At 46.8% G+C, this 24,316-nt stretch overlaps 1 protein-coding gene across 2 annotated transcripts in view; it reads left to right on the top strand.

Annotated features, from left to right (window-relative positions):
* The window catches only part of LOC135920245 (protein eva-1 homolog C-like), a 671,604-nt gene that overhangs the window by 352,162 nt on the left and 295,126 nt on the right, over window positions 1–24,316 (top strand). The window contains exon 1 of one of the 2 annotated variants that reach the window (XM_065454418.2): window positions 9,436–9,918. The exons of the other annotated variant lie outside the window; for it this stretch is intronic. Within the exon in view, the coding sequence (XP_065310490.2) occupies window positions 9,738–9,918 (181 nt within the window). The 5' untranslated portion in view covers window positions 9,436–9,737. Of the gene's footprint in view, window positions 1–9,435; window positions 9,919–24,316 lie in introns of those variants that run through there. 2 annotated transcript variants of the gene reach the window in all.

Below are 24,316 nucleotides of genomic sequence, written 5' to 3'. Positions count from 1 at the left end.
TATATTCTTATTTCAATCTCCTGACGTCAAATTTGCGTTACCACCCACGCAAGCATCAGGTGATGACCCGCAGCGTTGCCTGATCAGCCTGATCAAACACTCTCCTAGTTTATAGGAGGTGGCTTTTCCTTGCTTTTAAAATGAATAATATTGCCTACATTGAGCGGTTTTTCGTTTGTAATTGGCTGCCAGGAGGCGAGGTGGCTTTTCCTTGCTTCTAAAATGAATAATATTTCCATTGAGCGGTTTTTCGTTTGTAATTGGCTGCCAGGAGGCGACGAGCACGCTCAAGTGGAGAAGGGTTTGATGGGGCCAAGCCAGCGCAATGAAATTAGATAACCGGATGAAAAGGTTGGTGTCGGCGTCTGCGACCGCTTCCCTTATTTAATTCGCGGTGGCTGGTCGAAAATTGCGGCGGCATGCAACGGAAACTTAAGAATGACGCTAAAACTGACCCTCTGCAAAGAAGAGTTGGCAGAGTGAGGTCGGAAACGTGCCGAAAGTGATCAAAAAGGTTACACGGCCATGCAAAAATCTTTATCCTACGCAAATACACCCAAGCTCTCCGGCGGCTGCGAGTAGCAAGTGCCTGAAGGATCAGCGGCAGTCATCTTTTATTCCTTTCGGAACGGGACAGCCTGCGGCTATTCAGAAAAAAAGAAATCAGTTTGTTTCGGCATATTCATGCATCTTTAACACGTACAAGCCACTCTGACGCGGTGAGTTCTCGCGGTTTTGTGACGTCGCGTGACAGGTAAGTGAAGTGGCTGCAGCCCGAAAACATTTGACCAATAGCAGAGGGCTAATGGAGAAAAGGCGTCGGATCAGAAATAACTGTTTTTCTTTTGTTCAGTCCTATCATGCATAATAAGTGTGTACGCGTCTTCTTAGATGGGGATTTATCGCGGTTTTCGGGACGTCGCCTGACAGACAGGCCAAGGGGGGAGTGGGGGCAAAAAAAAAGAAATTGAACAATCGCGGTGGGCTGATTGTAGAATTCGAATAGAAAAGCTTGGAATAGCTTTACGTTATAGCACCCCATCTCATGGTGAATGTCGACGCAGGCAAACCAGTGTGCAGGCCACCTTGCGCATGTCCAGGCGCTCGTTAAGCATGACATGCACATTCCTTCGAGAGTGCGCAGACATCTTGCAATGTTTTTCCGCGTCTCTCAGCGAGAGGTGATCATGTCATGCACGTTTGTGACGCTCTCGTATGTGAAAGCACTGCACAGACGCGTCCCAGACGCGGTTCGTCACTGGAAGACTGCTGCCCGCGTATAAATTCGTTCACGCACTGTCGCATACGAATAATAATAATAATATTTGGGGTTTTACGTGCCAAAACCACTTTCTGATTATGAGGCACGCCGCAGTGGAGGACTCCGGAAATTTCGACCCCCTGGGGATCTTTAACGTGCACCTAAATCTAAGCACACGGGTGTTTTCGCATTTCGCCCCCATCGAAATGCGGCCGCCGTGGCCGGGATTCGATCCCGCGACCTCGTGCTCAGCAGCCCAACACCATAGCCACTGAGCAACCACGGCGGGTCGCATACGAAGGAGCAGCTGTCGAGCAAAGTGTTTTCCCTGCCCTCGTGAATTTCTTTGGTGGTCGTACCTTTCCGAAACAGATGTATAACCATGCGTAGCCAGTTAAGTGCTGCTCACTTGCGGATACATTTCTCTTGCCTCATAATTCCACCTGCAAAGTAAGACGTGTGCAACATTAGAACATGAAATGTGGCATAAGTACACACGAAACTTACTCTCTAACATACGACACTTTCGTACCTAATAACTACCATCGAGTCCGCTTAAATGGAATTCAAAGGAACAGAAAAATTTGTTAATTCCATTGATCCGAAGTTTAACTCAAGCGAAGAACACAAAACTCGCTTACAATTGCTTTATTGAAAAAGCGTCCGGGTGATTTATTATTTCTTATGTTTGTTAAATAATTAGAGTTTACTGTGCTCTGTTTCTAACATTGTAGCTTCTTTTATGTAACGTTGTGTTCATGCGCCGAAAAGATTCTCAAAGATTCGGCAAAGTCCTCGCGTTCGAAATATCGCGGCAGACTCTCAACTGCATCTTTTACCATCCGGTCCCAAAAAAAGTAACGGGCACTGCAACAGCGATATCAATGTCTTTCTCACGAGAATCATGCTCTTCGCGATGAATTTCACCGATAACAGTATCAAGTGTCCTCTCAGAGAGAGAGAGCAAATGATAAATGAAAGGTAGGGAGGTTAACCAGGACTGAGCCCGGTTGGCTACCCTACACTGGGGAAAGGGAAACGGGGACGGAAAGATTAAAGAAAGAAGATAAAGTCCACCGGGGATATCGTTCAGTCACTCAGTCCGGATTACAGACGCTGACTCAATCCTATATCTTTCAAATATCGCAGCAGCGCTTTTGTGGCCTTTTGTAGCTGCGATACACGAGGTCATGGTCCCAAGATCTTGTTCAAAGTGAACGGTTTGCTATCTAACTGGTTGAGAGCTGTGCAGAGATCCTGTCTTTCATTTTCAAATGATGGGCAGTAGCACAGTAGATGTTCTATATATAGTTTCTTCGACACCGCAGGCATTGCACTCGGCGCTATCAGCCATTCCAATCAGAAACGTATATGCATTCGTGAATGCTACGCCCAAGCGTAAGCGGCACAGCATTGTTTCCTCATTAGAAAGTATAACAAGGGTATAGGCCTCTTATTCATGGTGGTGTGAATCACGGGGGTGTCAACAAAGCAGCGTTGGCAGCGGGACTACAAGGTTAAGTGTGCTCTCCCTGTTTCTCTCTCCTTCCTCGGGGATTTTTACTTGCCAAGCGAAGTCCTCATGATCGGAACATGGTTGGAACTACGACATCTTCAATTTGCGTTGACTTTCCACAATTGCCTGATGATTTGGATATAGCATCCCCATTCGACATGTTTTCACACTTTTCCTGTTAAGTACGCCGGTCCAGTTAAGGTGGCAGTTTCGGTCAAAGTTACATTTAACCCGAGTATACTATACCATTGTACGGGTGGCCAACCAAAGCTGATACTGTTGTTCTGTTCATTCGACATTTACCTTTACGCGTATTTTGTCTATACGGAGTCCAGTGAGCTTCTTTATGGATTAGGTCAGAAACTTTCCAGCTAATGCTGATATTGAAATTACCAGTGTGATTCACATTGATAATTCACAAACTTTCCAGTGTTTAATGGGCAATGTGATTCATTGCGAATAATTTTGTTGTAACAGTATCGCTGTACGAGCTGACTAACCTGACAAGCACCGCTTCGTTTACTGGCCCGAGGACAACGAATTATTGAAAGCCCTGTTTGAATACCTCCAATAGATTAACCTGCCCGCGTTTTTTCAAGGTCTCGTCGGCCCTCGGTTAAACCACTACACTATCTGGGCCTCTTTAAGGAGAGAGACTAGCAGTTTAGCTAAATTCCATCGTTAATTTGCAATTGGAGACGGCTAATGTTTCCCAAACCGTCGCAACCATTAAAACGACTTGACCCAGTTCCCATTTCGAAATACTTCAGCCGGGCTTTAGTTACTGTGCACACACCTTCATTGTTCATTCATGCGCATACCTGCTCCCAAGATTCGGGGTATATAGGGCACCAAAATAATAATAAAAAAAAAGACGGGGAATGATTAGGCAATGAAGTGTGTAAACATTAAAAGTGGCGATTCTTTTTCTTGAGGCCTTTTTCTCTCGTTTGAGCTATCATAGTTGAATTGTTTACCTGGACGAAGTCGGAAATGTTTAATAAATTGCAACTTTTCGAATGATTCACATGTTAGATCAGAATCTATACGGTGAATCACACAAAGTGCAAAAAAAAAGTGCATGCAAAGGTGCCCCATTGTATGGGGTAGTTAGGAAGCCTAAATTTTTCTTCTGCACCCATGGTCATATAGAGTTGCACATCAGTATTCTGTACTGCGCTTAGCGCTAAGAAGTTTCGGCACAATGGTGAACAAAACTAAATTATAGTTTTAACTTATTCTATACGGCAGCGCAAGAACTAGCAACACTCCAGAAAGCAAGCGTGTGCTGGCAAAGCTTTCTTTACAGGAGCATTTGCTCGTCGCACTTTTAACTCGCTTTCGGACTGTTCTCAAACGCTAACACCTTTCGTAATTGTAAGTCTCACGGTATAGGCTTTGCACTGTGTAGTTATAGTTAACTCGTAAAAATTAAACACCATAGCAACAAAATTTCTCATCGCGTATTTAGCGCCATTTTACAGGTTTCTCGTACGTCAACATATCAAGGATGTACGTCTTGGTGGACACACAATTAACTAACAAAGAATAAACGACGAACATAATTTGAGCGAAGTAAGAAAACCTGACTAAAGTAAAGCTTGTCTGCTTCTGACGGCCTACTTTATCATTACTGTCTCTTTTCTGCTATTGGCTTACCATTTTCGCGTTCCACCATGGAGCATGAAAAAACTTCAAAACGAGTTAAATGTGCAAATACCACTCACGCCAGCAGCAGTGTAGTTTGCAGTGATAAAACCCCGTGTCTGAAAATATAAACAAGGAAGAAATAAATGCTGTTTCTAGGCGTGCGTAGGATGTTAAGTTGTCATTATCCAAATTGTACGCTTGCCGTTATAACCTGGAACTCGAATAGACAATCCTTGTCCAACTCTCGGCCCAATTAAACCGTAGCTAGCGCGATAACTGCAGCACTCATTTCCTTGCGTACACAGACACCCTGTTTTCTTATGGTCTTCTTTCCGTCTGTTAGAAAAAAAGTTAAGAAAAAGCGATTCGTCTGATTTTCTATTAAGGCTGTGTGCAACTTACTTTTGAGTCTACCTGTTCCTCTATCTATACACTTACCTCCCAAGATGCTTTAAGTGCTGCTATTTTCCTGCTTCTAGGTCTTCATTAAAATTCTGTTCTTTATCTTTAATTGAACTTTCCAGAAGCCTCCGGGGTGCTGTGGCACTGATCCTCTTTCTAGCAACGTGCTCATTACATTTCGCGCATAAATTTCTGTCTGGAAGTTGGCTTCTTTTTCAGCCTACAGCTCGCAGACTTACACTCATTTGCTCGCACACTTGGCTCGAGAAATCGGTAATGCACCGAGTATTGTTTCTTCTTCGGAAGTAGAGGTGCTCTCTTGGCGGTGACTTTTTTTTTCATTTATGCGTGAATAAACTGTGGTGCAAGGACTATATAGGAAAATATTCAGACCATTTGCCATCGTTACAACGGTGTTCGGGCACAGGTGTACCAGAAGGTAAGCTCAAAACTAAGTCCAAGAAAGAGGCTGTAATATAATTGCACAATAATCGCATGTGCCATTTGCGGCCAAAATATATTCACACTATAAGAGCAATAATAATGCAGACAACGAAATTTTGCCAGCCAATTAGCTTTGCTGACTGCCACTGCAGTGAACATTTTTTTTCTGGTTTACTTATATAACCTGTACGATTTTGCTCCACAGCAAATACCCAAGGAATGGGACAAAGGATAGGGCGCACAGCACACTGGGGTGTTCGCATATGTGTAAATAAACGTGCACCAAACTTATGGACGTGCCACGTTTAAGCTTACAGCCAAAGGTCTGACAGTGAAAAACTTATTTCCTTTGTCGCCACCTCCAAATTTTTGGCGCGCATTGAACGTAGATTGATTATTCATTTATAAAGGAACAAAGAGAGCCAATGCGGAGTTTTCTGTAAACAAAAACCAGCTGAAACCAACATGAATAAATAAAATGAACGTTGCAGATTTGCTTAAGCTGCACAGCAATGACTGAGATACTTAACCACGTGCCTAACCCATTATTACTTCAATATGGTCAAGGCTGCTTCACGCGCAAAACACATTCGAAGGAGCATACGCATAATCTCTGAAAATTCTTAGCTCTGGGTCAATCTAACAATTCAATACAAATAGTATTCGTTCTTGCGCTTATTTCGCTGGGTTTTTTGTGAGTGTTGGATGACAAGAAAGAAAAAGAATAGCTTTATTTTATAATTACTGGAGGGCACTGCGATTGTTCAGCTGCCGAGGGAATGATAATTGGCACATGGCCTTCTTTCATCTTCGTGCTCTTTTGGCTTCCAGATGCTCTTGTTCTTGTGACTCTGCTTAATATAGTTATTAGGGTTCACGTTTTTGAACGTCCAAGCACCCCTGAGGGGGGGGGGGGAGGAGGAGGGGTAATTGTGTCGGGGGCCACCTGGTGGACGTGTCTATTTCGTCTGCTGCTGCATTTCGTCTGCTGCTGATTGGCTGGGGGCGCCTGCCTCCTTCTGACGCCTACCCCAGCCCAGCCAATCAGAAGTTCAGCAGTAGATGAACTGGTGATGTCGACTAGGTGCACACTTACAGAGTGCCACCCCTTCCCTGGTGTGAACCGAATGGACAGTACTACATGTCAAGCTAAACACATCTAACGCTAATCCTTTCATCGTACGCTGACAAACGCCGGTGGTTTTCCGTCAATCGCATCTCGCGCACCGGCGAACGCGACACGATGCCGCAGTGGAAATTGAGCGGCTAAAAAGCAGTCACAGCTATTCCCACCTGCTTACATACGCAGCGAAGCGTGTATGGGTGCGCATTTGCAGCAGCTGTTGTCAGGGCAGGCATCCCGGGGAGGTGAATAGGCACATAACTTTACGAAAATGACGTGCTTTTTTTTTTAACTTTGTAGGTGTATGGTGGGTGAGTTTACGAGCGGCTGCACTATAGTGCTGTCTTGACAATGAGCGATCGTTCACCTTGTGGCGCGCAGTTTCCGTTGTGTTGGAGCTCGCGCGAATAGAGAGCTCATTTCCGAGCTCTGCATACGTCAGCAATCAGCAGAAATTTCGAAGCACCTAGCATGGACGCCCTGCTAGGCTTGCCAGTCGCATTGCTTTAGAGGAAATTAGACGACGGGAGTTTTACCGAGGGGAATATAATCCCTTCTTGGATTGTAGCGCGAAGTGAACACGGGCACGGAAAGGAGCTGTGTCCATGTTCACTTCGCGCTACAATCCAAGATCATGTTACCGTACCAACTCGCCCAACTTTCTATCCCTTTGTACATAATCCCACCTTGAGTTTGTGCATGCGATGTGGCAAAGCGTTCTGGATGTGTTCCTTAAAGTCAAGCAGTCTATGCGAATGCTTGATACTGAGTTACAAGCCCTTAACGCTGTTTGTTCGTGTCATTAACTTTTCTTCTTGTTTTTTTTTTTTCTTTTTATCTCTGCTGCCATCTTTCTACCCTTTCCTGAGGCACGTTAGCCAACCGGGTTCAACGTTGGTTCAGCCTTGTTAATCCTCCTACATTCACATTATCCTTGTAGGGTTGAGAGAATGTTCGAAGTTTCGAATAGGAATCGAATATCTTGCGCAATAACTATTCGTTTTCGTATTCTAAAATGACATACTCGGTATTTTCGGAGATCTAAAGTAAACAGATATTATATGTCTGCTAAACAAAGTATCGGAAATTATCACAGTTGAAACAATTATACATGTTTTCGAGGCAGCGCAGTGACAAAACGGGCAATTTTTGTTTTCTTCTTTTTTTGTTTTTTCGGGTGGGGGGTGGTTAGGGTGTTCGCAACTTTAGCTCATTTTTTTTTTTTGGTAACCATTTGTGTAGCGCAAACCATTTATTCAGCAGCTAAATGTTCTTGGAAGGCTTGCTTGCAATCCTGCTCTATAAATATGTTAAGAGGCTATTTGTGCAGTTTTTCAAATGAGAATGAGTAATTTTATGTTTAAAACTTATTCTTATTGTCCGTTATAGTGAGCTGTCTTCTTTTTTTTTTTCGCTAGCCAGTACAAGCGTGGCGCCTAACTATACAGAAACATGTGCTCTTCCTTTAAGCTTGCGCGTCTGCGTTTGGCTACGCGATATTCGATATTCCATACAGAATATCGTCCTCTATTGGTATTCTATTTCTATTCGAAAAAGTTGATATTCCCCCATCTCTACTTGCGTTTATTCATCTGGCAAAGGAGTTCGCTATTTATATGGCATGACATTATGCGACAGGATCGTAATTTTAAGCAACACTGAGCCTCATACCTCTGTGGTACAATAATGACCTAGTTTACACTGCTTATAAGCCTAACATAACTGACGGCAAATTTCTACGCAGTAGGTTCTCGATTGACAAATGTAAATATAGCTTCTTGCTTGGGCCATCCCTCTCCCAATCGATCGTTTAAGTGCGAAAACAGCTAGCACGAAGCATTTTAACTGCTAGTAAAGTTGCTCATACGTAGAATACTTCGTGGAGGCTATCGGAAGAAGCCTATGTGAGAGAGAATCAATAATGAGGGGTAGTAAAGAAGAGTACTTGAGAAACAGCCAATCCGAGAGGGTCAAGTTAAACGCAGCGCGTTTTCCATTACCACCAGATTCTAGAAACGACTCGAAGTAAAAGGATGCATTTCATATCCTCTATGACCGGAATGCCGTATCGGAGGTGTATATGCACCCAGCCCACCACCTCCACCGTACTACACTCACCCCCCCCCCCCTTAAGTATAGTTTGCAATCGTGTACAGTAAAGAAATTATTATTGTGATTCAGGCTGTCTTCTTTAGTTACGTCGTGATAAGCTGCATTGCCATACACTTCATACGGTTACCTGCTTCCGTTTCGCAAGAATGCACCGAGCACAAACGCAGACAAACAAACGTGAAGATGAAAAAGACGAAAGAGGCAACATAGCTACTGCAGATTTACTTTCCTTCGACGAAGATCCTCAAAATAGAAACCTAGAGCGTGTAGGTAAGACAAGTGCAGCAGAAGCCGACCACGAACAAAAAAAGCAACGTTTTCTTCATACACAGTTTCCGATTATTATTTTTTTTTTACTATTTTCTTGGGGGGCATTTCTTCTCTATTTCCCGTCCTTCCATTATCTCCTGGTCTCCGATTTCTGGCTCGCAGGAGGAATGATTTTCCGGATCATCAATGAACCCTCAATGGTTCGTCGTTCGTACGACAGTCACCCCCGGCCTCTCCTCCCCCCCCCCCCCCTTCCCCCTTCTCGTCTCTCAATTCCTCCTCCTAAGCGTTCGCTGCCGTATTTATAGCTCAGCGCCCGCCTCTCCGGCTCCTCCGAGTTGTGCTTCGCGTGACTCAGGGAGCCGCTTTCGTTGTCCCTACTACGGCTCGTGCGGCCGCCCCGGGGTTTGTAAAGAAAGTTCGCAGAAAAGCAGCTTCCTCCGGGCTGGGCTTGCGTGCCCGACGCATTGCCAGCAAGCGGCCCGCCAAGGGAACGGGATGAGATGGGGGCCGCTACGAGGCGCCCGTCCGCTACCGGCGCGGCTTCAACGCGCATGCGCGGGGGACGGTGAGGCGCGCACCACGAACGATGTGACGGGACAAGCTGCAGCGCCTCGCGCGGCCGCGCTCGCTTCCTCTCGCGCCGAAACTGCGCTGTCAGTAGTGGCAGCGTGGCCCGTGTGCGGGTCGGGTCGGCCCCTGTGCGAATAAGTGCGTCGTGCGCAGCTTTTCAAAAGTCCTGTCGTCTCTCTCCCTTCTTTCCGAGAGAGAGAGAGAGTTTCTTCTGTTGTGGAGGCGGGGTGCCTGATTTTTTCTTCTCTCGCGAGAGAGGCACCGGCTCCTCCGCAAAGCCAGCGGATGTTCGCGCGCGCGCCCGTGCGCGCTTTGCCGGATAGATACGCGAGTTGATGTGGTGCGCTTCGTCGGCGACGTGCGCGTTGTGAAAAGTGCGCGCCGCGATGGCAACCTCTTCGGCTGCCCAAGTGCGGCAACGGCGTCGTGCTCGCGTGGGATGCACTGTGTCATCGTCGTCGTCTTCGCCGCTTCCTATGGAGACCGTTGCCGAGCATTCTTGGATTCGGTGCTTAGTCGTCGTTCTGTGCCTGCTCGTGCCCAGCGTCGCCTCCTCGTCGCACCTGCGTGAGTTTGTCATTCTTTCATTTCCGTCCTTCTTCTGCATACTTGGGAACTCGCAGGTTGTGTCACACGTGGCGGGAGGATACCGTGCTCGAGTCGAGCACGCTTCTTGTGCGCTCTCTTTTGAGTGTGTTTAGAGTTTCGCGAACACCGGCGCGCATCACAAAATGCGCTGCGTCGTCTGCTACGGTGGAGCGACGCGTGCCGCCTGCGTCGTCTGCTTCTGCGTAGTAGAAGGCCGCCTCTTCCGCGTGCCGCAGCTGACGGGCCTACTACGTACGGCTTGCCTTTGGCCCGCTGAGCGTGCATTATGCTTGTTTTTATCGACGCACACCGCGGCTCGAGACAGCTGTCGTAGGCGTGCCATCGGCGCCGCGTGGTCTGCAGCGGCTTTCACAAAAGCACGGCCACGATGCTATTCGCGTCAGGTGCGTGTTGGAAGGAGCGCTCGCTTGGCCGTGGCTTGCCGAGCCCGCGACATCGCCGGGATGGTGTTTTTGGGCTGCGCCGACCGCCACTGCTTTTTAGGGAATTAACAAAGTATTGGCGAACGCGTTTCTTCTTTTTTTTTTCTGAAACTATACGTTTTGCGGAAAAAAAGTTTGTTGTGCTGTCCACATTCATTGTTCTCAGCATCCTTTCACAATTTGTTTGTGCTACAAAGATGCAAACACCTTTAAACACTACGTTCTTCTCTTGGTCCCTTATCGACAGCGACAACAAGACAGCGCTAAAGTTCTTTTTCCAAAGTTGCCACCATGGCGGTGCACTATCCTTTCCAGACTGCGAAGAGAACTTTCGAAACCATGTGTTTTGAAGCTGTTTCGTATAATGAGATCGTAGGCACGTGCATTCAGAAAGGATATTTATGGCAGGAAAACAGCTGTCGAACCGGATTTTACAAAGTTTAGTTTGCAGCGCTGAACAGTCAAGAGAGAAAATTTCGAGTTGGGCGCAGGTATGACGGTTTCCAATAAATTATGTCGCAATAACTAGCTCGACGTATAAAATCCAAAACTATATATGTATATATATAGCCTATAAGCTTGCACTAAACTAGTTTTATACGTGACTCTGCTGTCGTTCTTGCAAGCTTCTGACGGCGTCCTTGACTAACAACGTTTTAACGCGATAAGGAGCCCGTGTTGCAGAATATTCGGCGTCCCGCGTCGGCGTCCAGCGCCGGACGTCGCCTCGGCAAAAACAACTTCTTACCAAATTCCGAACCACGGATACCCAACCACTTATCTACCACCAAGGTTGCTCATGCCTTGTCTTTGAGTCTTTACAAAGCTATTCCTCGAAATGTTCAGAACGGCAGGCCAAAAACAAATGTAATGAAAAAAAAAACACCGACAGCGCATGTTCTTTATGTTAGGTCTTCTCACACTGAAATATTACAAGGGAGAAACAATAATGGCAGATCGACCCACGAAAATGGCCGCGTTTATGCCAGAAATCTCGCCATGGCTCGCCTTCGTGCATATGGTTCGCAGCCAGCGTATCCCGGTGAACGTTACGGTTACATAAGCTGCAGTTGCCGGGAAGCACGAAAAGCAGCAAGGGGTCTTTGAACGCTATTGCGTTCCACTGTTAAAGGCGAAGCTTAAGCGTCCTCCAATTTTTCTGAAATTATTATTATTATTATTATTATTATTATTATTATTATTAGTAGTAGTAGTAGTAGTAGTAGTAGTAGTCTTGGACGTTCGCTCTTGTTTCGCTGGGTGTGTACGAAAGGATATATTTTGCTCGCCTTTTTGTCATGCTTAGCATGGTGACAAGTTCTCCTGCAAGCTTGATTGAGAAATATGAAGGCCAGTTTGCATCGCGACTGCTCGTTACCTGTCACCATATCGATTACCTGTTGCTTCTGTTGTGTACAGCTGTGAACCGTCAAACGTATATTTAATATAATCCCCTTTGAATTGAGCAACATAACTTCATACCCGGATGTCCCAACTTCAAGCCGCGGCCGAGACTCTGTATTCAGCAAACAAAGCGTCTTGTGCATAGACAATGAATCCACCCTTGCCGAGCCGTCTTTGACGAGCTTTTTATTGTTTCAGTAGTCAACGTTCGGTTATGCAAACAAAGTAAGTGTTGCCCTGTCTCCTCTTTTTATTATTTAATGGTGTTGGCGAAAGCTGTCATTTCCAAAGGTCTGATGAGGCGGGAACCCCTTTGACACCAAATATCTGCACCACTGTGTAATCGGTCGTTATAGAAGCAGAACACGCACAACGTGCTGAAACGTCTTACCTGATCCTCGGTCAAACATGAGTGCTGAAATCATCTCTAACCCTACAACTACGGTCACAGTTCAGTAAAGTTTCTATTACTTTTACCCCCGATTATCTGTACCTGTGTGCTACTCAGCCATTTAACCGTTCATTCAGATTATTCGGCGACGGCATACAAGAATGCAGTATGGCGTTCCTTAAGCATCTTTGAAAGTAGAGTGTCGAAAACATTTATTACGGCCCAATATATACAGCTAAAGAAAGGCTCTTGACGGAAAAGTATAACCCATATATTAAGGCGCCCAATGTATGAGTACCGTGTAAAGCCGACAATGTGTGTGGTGTCGCCAGCGTAGTGGTACTTGTGACACCGTGGAAGCAAGAATCAGCTACTAAATGCTGAGCGTGGGTCATACTCAGAAAACACGTACATTTTGAAGGCAAGTCAAAGTTAACCTACTCCTGCTGTTCAGTATAAAACACCGTATCACACGTTTATACAACACAGAGACATGTAAGCGCTTTTCTAAAAAAGAATTAACGGTAAAATTCGGAATCAAGACAGAGCATGCGGAATTGCACGTCTGAAACGTTCGTCTGTGCATATAGAACTTAGAACTTCGGTAACAAAGACTTCTTTCAACTGGGACTTCAAGAAGTAGTCGCGAAATCGTTCTAAAAAAAAATGCCTTGACAAACATCAATTTTCAAACGCAGCATTAACGCGAGAGCTGCGAAGAAACAACCTCCCACGGACGTCGAACTTCCGAAATTCTCCGCTCCTCTCTCGCTGTCAACTGTTCGGTCCGTCCCGAGATCAAGTACCCCCCCCCCCCCCCCCACCCCGTCCATTTCGGACGTCTCTCCTTCCGAACACGGACAAAACGAAAGCCGCTCTTCCAAATGGAGACACCGCGCCTCGACAAATTAAAGCCATCGCTTGCCTAACAGCGCGCATCCCTCATCGTATATGTCATACGCGCTTCGATACGAGCCGTGTTTTTCCTTCGTTTCCTTGACTTCGCGACCGTTTTCTTTCGAATCGGCGCGCACGCTCGCCGCCCCGGCTTTGCTCCGCGTTCCCCCGGAATCGCACCCCCCTTCCCCCTCTCCCTTTATATTCCTCGCAACTTGTCAGACACCGATGCGCGTCGACGAGCATCACCCCCCCCCCCCCCCCCCCCCCCGCGCTCACCCACGCGCCTTGTTCGCTCGCCGCGCGGACGTCGCCGTCCGATTCATCATTCTCGCGTGCGGCTATCATCGCGCCGATCGGCGCTAGTCCCTCGTAGTACGCGTTCTCTCTCCCTCCTCCACTTCTCTCTCCCATTCCTCGTTCGGGCAACTGCCGTTCCGCCGTATTCGGTTCGCGTCGACGCTGTATTCCACCTCCCTCTCTCTCTCTCTGTGACGCGCGAATGACATTGCGCAACGGGGAAGCCTGCAACGGAATGTTAGTGCGACAAACTTCGGGAGTGCTACATGGACAGGCGGAATTCGGCTGCAGGCCTTACGTACCAAGGGCAGCTCTGTTGTGGACATTCGTGAAATCTCGCCATCTCATCGGCTCCGGTTGGCCTCGCGGGACGATTGCGTCTTATGCTCGTATGGCTCGAGACGCGAACGCGACGGAATTCGACAATATGGCCCAATTAAATAATGTCTAGGATATAGCTAACCCCTGGTGAAACACCAACTAGCTAAAAAAAAAGAAAAAGAAACAAGCGCCCAAAATATAGCACGGCGGATTTTTCAGAGATATCCCGCGATAATCAGAATCATTTCAATGCATAGAACCCATTTGAACACTCAAATTAAATAAAGAATTTTGATATTTATTTTCTTTTACCAACAAGCGTTGGTCTCACCTGTCAGGGTCGCTCACTCCATAAGACAGCAACTGACGTATTTAACGGAAGTCTCAAGAAAAAATGTGTACTGTTTGAGCGTCACATAAGACATCCCCATGCCCGCGCCTTGAACTAGAATTGTAAAATTGTATTTGGTTTAATTCTAAAATTCGGTGCGGTATTTTCGCTAACAGAGTGGGTGACCATGTACTATGGGGGAAAACATTTATCCAGGCAGCGCGAGTGTCGATCAAACTGCATCGTTGCACTATCTGGCGGGATCAGTCGCGCTACAATCTGCGTCAGAGACGACCGCCGGTAAGTTTGCATACTACGCATGCGCTTTGCGGCGCTCTCTAACGCAGATGATGGCGCGGCTGATCCAGCCAGATAGTGCAGCGATGCAGTTTGATTGACGCTCGCGCTGCCTCGGCACTTCCGTCCCCAATAGCAGAATGTGTTTTATGCGAAGCATATTACGAGAGCTCAACCCAGCTCCTCAGGCGCGGCGGTGTCGCCTTGAATACACCACGTGACACCGTGACGTCACGACAGAGGAGAAGTGGCTTTGGCTCAACTCTTGCAAGATGGGCTGGGTGGGAATCGAACCAGGGTCTCCGGAGTGTGAGACGGAGACGCTACCACTGAGCCACGAGTACGATGCTTCAAAGCGGTACAAAAGTGCCTCTGGTGAATGCGGTGTTGCCTTAGAAACGAGCTGTTTCTAAGGCTCAGGCGTGCGTCGCTTGCTCAGGCGCACATTTCGTTGTCGCGCCGAACGCTGCGTTGCTCGACGCTCACCGCGTCCAATGCGGGGCGTCCAAGGCGAAGCAGAGTAACGCATGAGTTGTTTCTTCGTCTAGCCGAACCAGTATAGCCAAGCAACAGCAGTTCACCAAGCTAAACAGTGGTTCAACAACTAAAACAAAGGCTAGTATGCTTCGCATCCTGGGCTTAACCTTACCTAAGCCACAGCCATTTTTTTACCCATCACCAGCCTCTGCCGCTGCTCCGGTAATTTCAGCGTCAACATAATCCATAACATTTTCATGCTGTGAAAGAATGACTCGAACGTTACCTGCATTCATGCATTTGGACGAAAACAACGGGCAAAAATGTCTTTTCATTCACACTGTGGCGGGCAACGACGGATTGAAATAATGCCGCGTGGAATATATTCTGGCCGGTATTTTGTAGCGATGCCTTTTCCGATTCTATGCTTTTTCAGGCTTTTCGTGCTTGGTCAGTGGTCAGAGCGAAGGTCTGCCCACATTATCAACGGGATTGATCAGCTGGCCGTGTGCGGTGGGTGATAAAAATAGCATAGGATAAGGCATAAGGCACCGCTACGACATAGCGGCCCTGATCGCTATAGGTTCGGCTATACGTACCACTAAGCTTTTTTTTTGAGCCACAGCTGCGTTCGATTCACCTGCACTTCGCGAACTAGTTCAGGCGGCGCTGCACTTTACCGTTCGCTTCAGCTGTGCATGCGTGGCGCCTCTGCACGGCTCTGTTCGTTTCAAAAAGTGCAGGAAAAGTGCGGGCCCAGTTCCTGAACTTTGTGCACCCTTGTGATTGTCAGTGCGGATGTCGTAAGGCAACATAGCGGCAGACGATTTCTCCGGGGCCATGTCAACATACGACGCTACAAGAAAAAGAAATGTCCTTTAAATTGCACCGTTAATCGATAGCGACGGGCACCCATGTCCACCTGTCCCTGGAGCGTGTTCCGAGAAAGGCGGGAAAGGCGCTTGAAGTGAAATTTAAAAGTATAGATATACGATTTTTTTTTTTACTTTAAGTCTCACCAGCCGTGCAACTACACACCGTTACACTCCTCCTTTTTTTGCTGTCGGAGTGCTGGAAAAGAGCGAATGTCAATTTTCTTTACGGCATGGCAGCCGCGAACAGTACAAAAAAGCGTGCATTCCTGGCACAGCCTCGGCAAACGCTGGACACCAGCAACGAAAGGTGCACACTGCCTGCACTGGATTGGCACATTCGCTTCCGGAATGCCCTAGTGTCACCCTGCGGCTGCACTTCCGACCTGGCGCCAACATGTGCTTGGAACTGCGCAATGAGCTCGGTTCAAAAAAAAAAAAAAAGCGCAGTAGAATCCAACAGACCTCACAATTTTTCACTGCCACATCATTGGTGGTTCTTCTGCGAATGGCCTGGAAAGCGGTGCCCCTGTCAGCGTCATCAGCGTCATGTCGCGCCTTTGGAATACGCAAATAAAACGCAAGGCAGGCGATGCAACGGCATGTCTCAGTTCGTTATAAACCGTGAATACGGAAACGGTATGCTGATGACGATGCTGCGACGAACCGTGCCACACTGTGAACTTGGAGGCACGTCACCCCAATCGGTCGCCCAGGACAGCTAGACGCAGGCAGTTTGTAGATGCCCTTCTTTTGTCGAGAAAAAACAAAGGAAATACAATGTACGGCAGGATCATATATATCTATAGGCTGCAATAAACTACAAATCTTCCTCAAAGTGAAATTTTCCCTATGTCGTGAGGTTTGTTACTTGCGTGGTCGCCATAATAAAGTACGCCTTAACTAAGATTCCCCCTGGTAAACGAAAGACGTGGTAAAGAAAAATAAATGCGCAAGTGGAAACATTAACAACTTAACCATTGCGCTTGCGTGTACTAACACGCTGTAGCAGCAACAACTTTATTTGGGCTTTGGACTGTGGGATTTCGACGAGTTGGTTCATCTTAAGTAAAACTTGAGTAGAGCCTTCTACAGCAGACAGAACGCCTAAAAACAGCCGGGCACCATTATTCCGTCATCATAGCCGTGTGTGAAACACTCCTGCAAAAACAAAAAAAAAACAAGGTGCTCAGGAAGAGAAATCGAAAAGCAGGAAAATGAAAAGAGACCTTTTCATGTAATACCATATGTTCGCGAGGTATCCCATAATCTAAAGAGAGTGGCCAATAGGTACCGAATCAACTAAGTGTTCCCCGCTCCCTGTAAACTTTCGAAATTATGCAATGCTGTGAAAAAGCTGGAAACGCCAGGAATGCGCCACGAATCACGAGAATGAATTCACGAAGTGTATCTCTGACGTTGTTTATGAGACACCTTTAGATTGCGGAAAAGTGTACATCGGGCAAACTGGGCAGTGTTTTATTGACGGAGCTAGGCAGCATAAAAACAATGGAAAAAGCATGTACGGTAGCCATTTAGCTGCCCATTGCAACAAGTGCTCATGCACCCCAGTGTTCCATTACACCAGGTATCTGAAGCACGTAAAGAGCAAAAAAGAAAGAGAAATTGTAGAAGCTTACTACATTACCAAAGCAAGAAATAAATGCATTAGCACAGTGTCGCTCACCCTAACAAAACGTCAGATATATTTTTTTACATAAGCACATCTACTTGCAGGCAGTACGTATGCGTTTGAACCTATTGGTTATTGTTGGTGTTTTTTTTTTACATGTTATAAAAGCTGAGTGATCTTTCAATAAATTTTCTAGTTGACAGTATATGTACAGCGCTCGTCCTCTTGCGTGTGTTTTAGATTATTTTCTTCGTCTTGTTCGTGCTGCTTCAAGTTTCACTCAAACACACTGTTTCTCTACTAACGGCATGCAAGGCGTGCTCACCAGGGCCTTAGCTGTCGGAGGTCTCAAATATCAGTCCCGTGTTAACTCTGAACCCTACGTGCCTTAAGTTTAGGTGTTTACTATTACGGGCTTGTCAGGCTATGCTATATATACGTAAACACTTTCCATTGCATTTTTGGTGTGATTGCATACACTGGTAAAATATTCACACCCTTAAAATTCAATAAGGGTGCCAAACCGGTCTATAACTCACACCCTTGCACTCTCTTTGGGCCTAAGAGTGCGAGTTATGGATCAATTCACAAACGGTATTTTCGCTTTATGGTGTAAATTATTTTATAGTGTAGGGAGTTATTTCGGTGTGAAAGCTCAGCCTCTGTTTGTGCAGCATTTTTCAGAGAAATACAACGCCAGCATTCCACGCTGTAATCTGTCGCCTCACCGTCATCGACGAGCACGTTCTGGCACTGAACATTGTCAACTACGGAGCGTGGCCTTTTTTGGTCATGTCACTTGTGCTTCTGTTATGAAACAGCGCTGCTTGCGTCCAGGGTGTTTACTACATCGAGATTGTAAAGCTTGACTGCATCAACCTATTCTATTACTTTTGTGTCCTGAGTGCTGAGCAAATCCATTTGGGACGGGCGCTTAACCATAACTGTGCAGGATTTCATGATACGCGAAAAAAAAAAAGCTACAATAACGTCGTTCCATTCTGTCATCTCATCGTTGTCGACGAGCACGTTCGGCCACTGGTCAGCGTCAACCACGGCCGATGGCTCCTCCTCCGACGATGTCCCTGTTTTCGCTCATCTTACAGACGTCACTGCTTTTGTATGTATGCCTAACGGCAACGGACTTCGTCACTGTCGTTTCTGATTGGGCGTCGCTCCCTCCTCTGTCTTCCCATTTTGTTTCTCTTGTGTTTTTTTTTTTTTGCGGCTGCTGGTGCGCGTGAATGGAATGGTGACAGAATGGGGGGGGAGGGGGGGAGGCAAAGCCTGTGATCGGCGTCATGGTCCGCACGTCAGGCTTAACGACGTCGGATGAGTGCGAGTATGCTGAACAAAAAAAAAAAAAGAAAGAAGAACAATTTGCCCCATGGCCGTCAATCGCAATTGAACTGGAAAAGCGTGCCCAGTCAACTCCTTAAAAGATATGTTTAGAAACGTAAACAATTCTGGAAATATGGCTCAGGTGGTTTAATGAAATAAAGATCGCGAGAAAGGAAAATCAGCAAAAAGTAACAATTCACGCTGCACTGAACTGCTCCGGCCGTGTTCGGCCTGATAACATAGGTGAACTGTTTGTTGACTGTTATCGTTTATCGATAACAAAACACATCAAAGACAGGCTGCTTTACGTGTTCTATACAGTCTTCATTTCTAAGCCTAACTGGACACAAATAACGAAACCAAATTAATGCATGCACATGTGCAAGCGCGAATAATAAATGAGTTCTGATCATTTCATGGCAGTAATGTAGTGCGCGCGCGCGCGCGCGCGTGTGTGTGTGTGTGTGTGTGTGTGTGTGTGTGTGTGTGTGTGTGTGTGTGTGTGTGTGTGTGTGTGTGTGTGTGTGTGTGTGTGTGTGTGTGTGTGTGTGTGTGTGTGTGTGTGTGTGTGTGTGTGTGTGTGTGTGTGTGTGTGTGTGTGTGTGTGTGTGTGTGTGTGTGTGTGTGAAAGCACTAACGGAAAATTTGTGCACGATATAGTTTCAATAACCATCATACACGCTACGGTAGTCCAGCAGCAGGCGCTATGCGAACACAACCGCAGGATAGTGGGCCAGCAGTGCCAGAAAATGAACCGCGTACGTTCATTTTTGCGTTGAAACTCATGGTGAAGCAGCACCAACCGCTCGCTTCACAGATGGGCCGGAATGAACGATGTGAAACACGTTACGCGCAAAATATTTGCCTCCAACTTTTCGGTGGAGCTGTGGAGCAGATGGAGCAGATTATAGAAAATAGAAACTGTCATGTCTTGCGCGCCTCCTCAGCGACTAGATTGTTCCTAGTGACGGTACACCGTCAAGACGCCCGGGAATGCTAACACAGCCGTATGAAGAAAGCGGGCACAATAAAGTGCTTACTCGTGGAATAGTCTCCCATCATTTCTCTGCACAAAAAGGAGAAAGAAGAAGAAGAAGAAGAAGAAGAAGAAGAAGAAGAAGAAGAAGCAGAAAGAAAGGCAAGGTTAATGAAATGCAGAAATAAGATAATAAAACGCAGAAATAAGAACGCGCACAGGGGAAATCGTATTAAGGAAAGAGGCGGGAATGTCTCGTTAATCTAACTCACGCCAGCACGCACTCACCCATAGTCGTGCAGATGGACGCACGGACCACCGCAATCGTTTCCCTATCCTATTGGGCGGAGAGGGAGAAAGAGTTGAAACCGCCTCTGTAATGCCTGTGCCGCGTAGTACCTTGCCGCCGGATGCGGAATCACGCCGAGCAGCGTAGCTTGGCGCTTTTCCCGTAAGACAGTGACCATTAATTTGCTCCCCCCTGTCTGCCATGCAGGTACCCAAATTCGCGTACGTATACAGACAGCTGTACTCACCTGCCTTAATTTCGATTCTTGTCTTTTTAAGTCCACCTTGTCTTATGAATTACATCGTTCTTTACTTTTATTTGTTGTTTCTTTCTTTATTTCTCCAAGCGGCTGCTGTGTTCCGCCGTCGATTGTGCCGCTGTCACGAACGCGTGTTTCTGCAGGTACTAACGACGTCTTAATGGTCGCGCAAAGGGGGCCGTTAATGCGACCCGGCGTCTGCGCTGGAGAGCACCAAGACCCGAGCGGTACTTAGCGAGCTTCGTTTGCGTACCGTTTGACTCTGCATCGGCAGTTTTCTTTGTCGGAGGTCTTCGTTTTGCTCGCTTGCTTCTAGGCACGTGTTATTGCGCCGATTTGCTGCTGCAGCACCTTTTCATTTATTTTTCTTGCGTCTGGCATCGGCAACGGATTTGGATCGTGTTGTATATATACCCTATTAGAAACGGCCGCTACACATCTCTCCGCAACGGCGCCCGGGTGGAGGTAGTCTTTAGCGTGGAAGTGTAGCATATATTTGCGTCAGAAGGCTAACGGTGCACGGGCGAGAACGTTCGTTGAATGTATCGGTAACCTGGAATTCGGAGTTGCGTTCATTCCAGCGTCTCTGTGATAAGGGCGTCGCGCTGCTGAGCATAGGAGGTCGCGAGTTGGATTCCCACAGGTGCCGCATGATTTCGGGAGGGGGGAGGGGGACTGGGGGGACGGGGGTAGGCGCCATGTAACACCGCTTGTGTACCGACTTATTTGACGCACGTTGCGGAGCCGTGCATTCCTCACTGCAGCTGTCCTCATAGCGCGCCGTGTAGCTTTGGAACGTTGAACCGCACAGTTAAAAGACAAAAATAACGGTCATAATTGCAGCCGTTCATCGTACTATGTTCGACCACCATAACATGTCGAGCTATTTTACCGACAGCTGTCACAACGCGAGTGAGAGTTCCGCTTTTTCTGGAAACCTGCGCCCGTAAACATCTGATTCATACTGCATATCGACGACCGTACATTCGCCCTGCCTGGACTATGCGGGCAGCTTCGCCAGCGAGATCGTTGCCGGAGATACCGCAATGGCCCGGCAGCCACTGAAATACGGCGTCGTGTCCTTTCGCGATCATATGATGGTGTATTTCTCGTATCCCCGACACGAGTTGTTCATATACAAAACTACTACAGGGAACTAGGGTGATAGTGTCTAGAGGAGCTACACGAATAAACGGTGGCTCAGCTAGCACGGTAACGAGGGAAGTGCACGAATTCGCTTAATTTTCGCTCTTCTGGCTTCTAACGGCCCTGTGGCGCTTAAATTCTTTTTTTTGTCAACGAACTATTGCCTTATAAATGCGACCATTTGAAATCATCACGCGTGCCCGCAGAGACTAACTGCCTTATTGCGTTTTGTTGAAAACTATGAGTGCTTGGAAATTTAGAAATATAAAGTATATAATAAATAACATCACAAGAACGTTTGAATCCACAAGCGCGAAGGTTAGACAAGCCCATCTACTAACCATCGTTCCCTTGACGGCTAAACGATTGCAGCGGCAATTTCCTCCTATATATTTTTGTCAGAAACTCTATGGTGTTTTCCAGCATTCAACGAAAACGTATATAAGAAGGCCGTCGGTTGTCTAAGCAGGTACAGGTGTCGTCGACTCTCAGAAACATGGGGGTTAAACGTCCTGCCGCTTCACTCTTTGCTACAGATACTATACAACAGGCAGCACTGTTCACGTACTTTTAAGGAGTAATCGATATGTTCTAAGCACAATTTTCTCGCATTTTGAGTCGCAGAAATGTTCGCGATTGGTAACACTGGCGCCGAACGGAATGAATATTTGCTCTGAACGACCTGCTTGAGTCATGTTCCTAAGAAACATGAAGAAACTTCAACGCAATTCTTTCTCTGGTTTTGTCTAGTATTCTCTCGCTCTGAGCACGTAACGTTTTCATAAGTAGTGACCAGGAAAGGAAGATAGCACACACACACGCGCACACACGCTCACACGTACTCACACACACTCGTACTCACTCACACACACATGCACATACATACATACATACATACATACATACATACATACATACATACATACATACATACATACATACATACATACATACATACATACATACATACATACATACATACATGCATACATACATACATACATACATACATACATACATACATTTGCGTCAATCAACGTTGTTTGTTTCCAATGGCACTGTAAACCTAACATACGAAATTCAAACCACTTCTGCCAATTTACCAAATAAAGCGAACAAACTAGACGTTTGGCGTACATTTTGTTCTAGTAACTATATGGCTCAGAAAAGCCCCGAGGACCCCGCGTCTTCCTGGGTATTCCTTTCTCTGTTCTTACGGGCGAGGCGGTTTGGTGCGTGGCTTTGCTAATCCACTTCGCTACCCGCGCTGGTACAACGCGTTCTTAGGGAATCCTCTCGTATTTACTCTTCGCCCTCACATTGCAGAGTCAGCGTGGATATCTTCTCGACAGACCGGCATAAATCAGAGATAACGTTACACTGGCCCGGACGTGCAGCAAAGCCGGTGGTGGCGGTATTTCTTCCGGGTGCTGATAAGGGCTGATAATGTGCTGTTCCGTACCGCCGCCACCTTCTCCCTCGGATTCGCGAAGCGTCGACGTGGATTAGGGGCGGGTCTCTCGTGGATCGCGTAGCGCAAGTCATTAACGGCGTGCGTCTCTTCTTTCCGCTCACGGTGCTTTGCCGTCTATGGAGGTGCACTGCTAGAGCTCTGAATTTTTCAGCCTCGTCGGGAACAACATTTCCTCGTTTTGTTCCGCCGCGAACCGCTCCGAGCCAGCTTTATAATAAAAGACAAAATAAACGAACTAGGACGCAAGACGCGGTCCCATCAAGACATCGCAGCCTAAGTGGACGTTCTGCCGCGAGGAAGTATCTTTAGATCAGATTACGGAGCGAGAATATGTTTAGAGAATCGACTTAGCGACAGGCACATCCGGGAGTGTCGCAATAAAATGAAATTGTCGGGAACGTAAGACACGTGACTTCTCCAAAGAAGAGTAGATAGACCATAGGACGCAACGCAACTGAACCAAGTGAGAGAGAGAGAGAGAGAGTTGTGTTAGTGCGCGTGCGTCAGTGTGCCTGTGTGCAATCAGTGCGCGTGTGTGCGTGGCGGGCCTTGACGTAACCTTTATCGTGATTACTGCCAATATGTAAGGCAGCCAGTTTCAGTTCAGGCTGACTTTCCTTTTGTCACTGTTACTCACAATAAACCCTTGTACTGTACATGTTTAAGCCCAGGCGTTACCCGCAGTCTCATGAGGTCACAACAGATAGCGACATATTAAAGAGAAGTCAGGGATGCTAACCAGTTGAGAGTCCGATTGGCTGCCGTAAGTTAGGAAAAGGGAGAAGAGGAGTGGTCGAGGGGAGGGGCCAGGCGTGCATGGACGCCACTATGGAGTCAAACGCGCTCGCACAAGCCAGAAGTTCTCAGAAAGCACAAAAGTGCCTTCACTGCCTTCTGAGCCGATGATCAGAACCGCCGTGATTGCCTAGTGGCTATGGTGTTGGACTGATAAGCACGATATCGCGGGATCAAATCCCGGCCACGGCGGGCGCTTTTCTATGGGGGCGAAATGCGAAAACACCCGTGTACTTAGACCTAGGTGCACGTTAAAGAACGCCAGGTGGTCCAAATTATTCCGGAGTCCCCCACTACGGCGTACCTCATAATCAGATCGTCGTTTTTGCATGTAACACCCCAGAATTTAATTTTTTTTAAAATTTTGAGCCGATGATCAGCGGGGGCGGTGTTCTAGTATTGTATGTTTACTCAGAATATGATCATTAGTGTTCTGAATGTAACTGAACCAAAAGAATAGTAAGCAGGTATATATTTTCAAAGTACTTTCTCAACGAGTGCATCCCATGCCGTACAACTACACCTTTAGATACCACCCGTATTTCCCACGCTGGCTAAAAGATTGCAACACCGTATTTATGTTTGGTAATCTTAGTGCAAAACATTTATGTCTCTCCGTATTGCAGCGACGTAATACTAACAGGGTTTCACAGCTGTCTTTCAAACCCTTCGACAACTTCGAATATAAAAGCGCAATTTCAGGGCCATAAGAAACCTTCTTTTTAGTTGCT

The sequence above is a fragment of the Dermacentor albipictus genome, chromosome 5, assembly GCF_038994185.2.
Source record: "Dermacentor albipictus isolate Rhodes 1998 colony chromosome 5, USDA_Dalb.pri_finalv2, whole genome shotgun sequence".
NCBI lineage: Eukaryota > Metazoa > Arthropoda > Arachnida > Ixodida > Ixodidae > Dermacentor > Dermacentor albipictus.
The sequence above is the reverse complement of the archived record's forward strand: the minus strand, read 5'-3'. Positions and strand labels throughout refer to the sequence as shown.